Below are 4,115 nucleotides of genomic sequence, written 5' to 3'. Positions count from 1 at the left end.
TAATTTATTTTACACACAAGTCAAGTAACATCATCAAACAAATGATGCAAGATTTTTAAAACATTTCAATATATTGAGCTATTAAAATATTGAAGACCTTGTAATGACACAGAAACTAACTAACAAATATATGTAGAGATAAACATTGAGGTCAAAAAGTACAAAATGTCGAACGATATTGTAATTATTGTGACAGCCCAGTTTGTGGCTCAACGTTGGCTAAAAAAAAGCTGAGTCAGTGCTTCTCTGACTCTTGATGGCTGCACATCTACAAATCCCCCTCCTTCAGCCCATCCCTCAACATGAGGAACATGAGGAACAGTTCCACCAGCCTCTTCATAATTCTCCCCGTGCATTTCACACATGTTGTGGAGTGTGCAACATGCACTGATTATGGTGGGGACGAGGGAAACGTCCACATCCAGCCGTTTAGCAAGGCACCTCCACCGGCCCTTCAGTCGGCCGAAAGCGCACTCCACAGTCATCCTGGCTCTGCTGTGGCGCTCACTGAAGTACTTCTGCTCAGCTGTCAGGGTCCCTGTGTCACAGTATCCTTTTAACAGCCAGCTTCGAAGGGGATAAGCCGGGTCACCGAGCAGCATGATTGGCACTTGAACGCCCATTATCTCCTCAGTGTCCTTAAGATTTAAAAGCACATATAAAGGCAAAATAATTAAAGACATTGTATACATTATATTACTAGATTACTCATAGGTGGAAAAAGCTCCCCTCTCTCTGCGAGTGAGTACACATGGGAATTCCGGAGTACCCTCGCATCATGAACACTCCCTGGCCATCCAGCATAGATGTTGGTGAAGCTGTTAGAAGACATTGTTAAATTACTGAACAGTGTACAGTGTCCTATGTACAGTATTTTCAAGGATAATATTCTTGCAGATGTATGGTTCTACCAAAAGAAAGTGAGGCAAGTACAGTACTTTTAAACTATTATAAAACAATATCTATATTTCTTACCAAAACCGATGATCCACGACACCCTGGAGCAGAACTGAGTGCCACCCTTTGCGGTTGAAATACTCTGCGTGGTTATCCTCTGGAGCAATGATGGGGATATGACTCCCATCAATTGCTCCTCCACACTGCGGGAAACCCCATCTCTGCTGGAAGCCTTCAATGACCTCTTGCAGGTCATCCCCTTTGGGCAGTTTTATGTAATGGGGCATGAGGACACGGCGAACTGCTTGGCAGAACTCGTGTACAATGGAGCAGACTGTAGACTTGGCTATGCCGAACAATTTAGCTATCGTACGATAGCAAGCACCTGTTGCTAGCCAATACACTCCAACTGCAACGCGTTTCTGCATGGGCCACCGCAGACATGTCTCTTCCCGTGACAGAGTTAATCGAAAGCGCTCACAAACATAATCGAATGTGGATCTGGTCATTCGAAAGTTACTGATGAATTCTGTATTAGTGAAGCCACTCACATCAGTATCCCACCACTCCTGGCTGCGACTCTGCACCCACACGTTTCTCTGTACCGACGTTGCTAACACTGCTCCACAAAACGCCATGGCCAAAAACCTTGCTCTCCTCCTTCTTTTTAATTTTCTTCTTAGAACGAGAAGATTGTAATTGTGCTGGCTCCGTTGGGAAAATATTGCAACAAGAGCTCCGCTGTTGACTACACTGTTGTTGACATCCATGTTTAACGTTAGCTACTTCCACAAACAACGAGTGATGTCGCGTACTCTTCTGCGCATGCGGGTCATTTCTGGGTCATTTCACGTTCACACAGGAGATCACTAAAGGTCGCATTTAATTGAAAATGTGAACGGCCTTGCAAAAAAATCGAATTTTTTCCAATTTTTTGAGCATTAAGCCCTGCAGTGTGAATGTAGCCTTAATGTTATGAAGTGACGAGAATACTTTTTGTGCACAAAAACAAAACAAAAATAAGGACTTTATTCAACAACTTCATCTCTCCCCTGTCATTCTACTACGCTCTTTACGTTGCAGAGGACAAGTTCATACAAAAATGATGTCAACATACCTGTCTTGGCGAGTATCCTAGCAAACATAGTCTGTTATGTCTGTGTGAACATATATTAGTCGAGAAAGACAGCGCATGTGTAACAGTATATGTAGCTACTGGATCGTGCATGTCTTAATTGGGGGAAAAAAACTATTCCTGCTGCCTGTTTTTAATGTTAAATCAAATAACAAAGAAATCACTCACTGCTCTTGACTGAATAGTTTTTGTAACTTCAATAATGATTAATCTTTATTTATTTTATACAGTAAAGATAATATGCAGTGATATTTTGTATAGATACTCAAAATCAAATGACTCGGACTCGAGGGCAAAAAAACGTGATCAGGACATCCCTAGTTTTGGGGCACAAAAAGTATTCTTGTCACTTCATAACATTAAGGTTGACCACTGTAGTCACGTTGATTATTTTAACAGTGATGGTGGTAATTAGTTGCTTTCAATGGAGGATTAAAAAAAAAAAAAACTCTCGAATTTCATCAAAATATCTTAATTTGTGGTGTGAAGATGAACTAAGAGTGACATGAGGGCGAGTAATTAATGACAGAAATTTCATTTTTGTGAACTAACCCTTTAAAGATCAACTGTCCTCCAAATTATTGTTCTTGTGCTATTATGTTTTACTTAGCACATACTTAGTAACAATCTGTTGGAAGTTTGTAATAGTGAAACTTTGGTGGAAGACATCACTTTACCTTTATTCATGCTGTATATTGACTTTAACTGTTAAGTCATATTGGTACTAATGGTTTTTCATTTTTTTACAGACTGGTACCAGTATCCAAGGGCACTTGGATAGCATTGGAGAGAGTCTCCAGCCGTATCTACTTGTTGTTGGGCCAACAAGAAGTAGGATCCTGTCTTGTTTTATTGTAATTGACCAACATGCTCTACCCTGTAAGGCCACTAATTCACTGGCCTGTGTTGATGAGCTTTTCAAAGCTCACTTTGTCTTTGGCACCACATACTGTCAGGAATTGACCAATGTGTATTGCTTTCTGCAAACCACTATCTATGACATTGATATCGAAACCACCAAGGTTAACCCCAGAGTGACTGAGTTAAGAGCTAGAATGCTCCAGTGAGCAGATGATTTGTTTCATTTGTAAAAGGGGGCACCCTAATGCCAATGCTCTTATAAGGCACTTTAAGTTAGTTCATGGCCTTTGTCCTGGAAAAAGTGAAAGTTGTTCACATGTTTACCATAGTTTTTCTGGATTACAAAAGCATCTCAGCAAGTGTTGTGCAATTGACAGTTCACGCCTTGATTCTGGTGAAAGCTCATCCACTGCCAACTCCATTTCATTAGGGGATGTAGGTGATTTACCAAACCAAATGTCACCTTGTGAGCCTGTACTCCTACAAACAAATATAGTAAACAGTTGTGCAACAGTGGTAGCTGAACTTAAAGTTGCTGGTGTCGCAGAGACAACTATTAACTATGTTGTTAGTGCTCTAGAAGAAGTGATTGGAGACATTCATAGTGAAACTCAAGAATCTGTGAAAAACAGCTTAACATCTTTAGAGGAGCCCATAAAAAGTGTTGTTGAGTCTCAAATTGATCAGTGTTTTGAAAATATGCTAAATCCTTTTGTGGCATTAAACAATATTACACTTGTTCACAATATTCACTTGTGATCGTGATAGTGATTACATGAATTACATGAAACAATATGGTACAATAAACAAATCAGGATCACAACCATAAGACATTAGAAAGTCAAACAACTTGTGGTGCAAAATATCCTTAATCTCCAAAACAGAAGGAGCTTCTATGGTATGTGCAACTTTGTAAGCATTAATATGTTCAGCTAAACAAAACGTTTTCAGTGCAGTTGTTATTAAAATGATCTGCTCATCTTTGATAACAATATTCTGGATAACATGAAACTCAGGCATGTCATTCTGGACTTGAACACAAACTGCTAACCCTAATCGATAAGTATTTCCAGAGCGCTTAACCCATTTCACATTTAGAACTCTTGTCCATATAGGCACATTAAGTTTCTCTGCCACCTCAATGCCAACTTCCATTTCATTTAAGGAGGTCATTTTTCCAGGACCTAATTTCATGTAATTCGGATCAAATGTTTGCCAAACG

General features: G+C 39.8%; 1 protein-coding gene across 1 annotated transcript; it reads right to left on the bottom strand.

Annotated features, from left to right (window-relative positions):
• Positions 1 to 209: 209 nt before the first annotated feature.
• On the bottom strand, positions 210 to 1,535 carry LOC137025184 (uncharacterized). The gene is made up of 3 exons (XM_067393214.1): positions 976 to 1,535; positions 770 to 818; positions 210 to 638 (listed from the first exon to the last, which is right to left on the bottom strand). The coding sequence occupies exons 1-3, from the start codon at positions 1,533 to 1,535 to the stop codon at positions 210 to 212; spliced, it is 1,038 nt and encodes a 345-aa protein (XP_067249315.1).
• Between the last annotated feature and the right edge of the window lie 2,580 nt (positions 1,536 to 4,115).

Source organism: Chanodichthys erythropterus, chromosome 8 (genome assembly GCF_024489055.1).
Source record: "Chanodichthys erythropterus isolate Z2021 chromosome 8, ASM2448905v1, whole genome shotgun sequence".
NCBI lineage: Eukaryota > Metazoa > Chordata > Actinopteri > Cypriniformes > Xenocyprididae > Chanodichthys > Chanodichthys erythropterus.
This window is presented reverse-complemented; position numbering and strand designations above follow the sequence as displayed.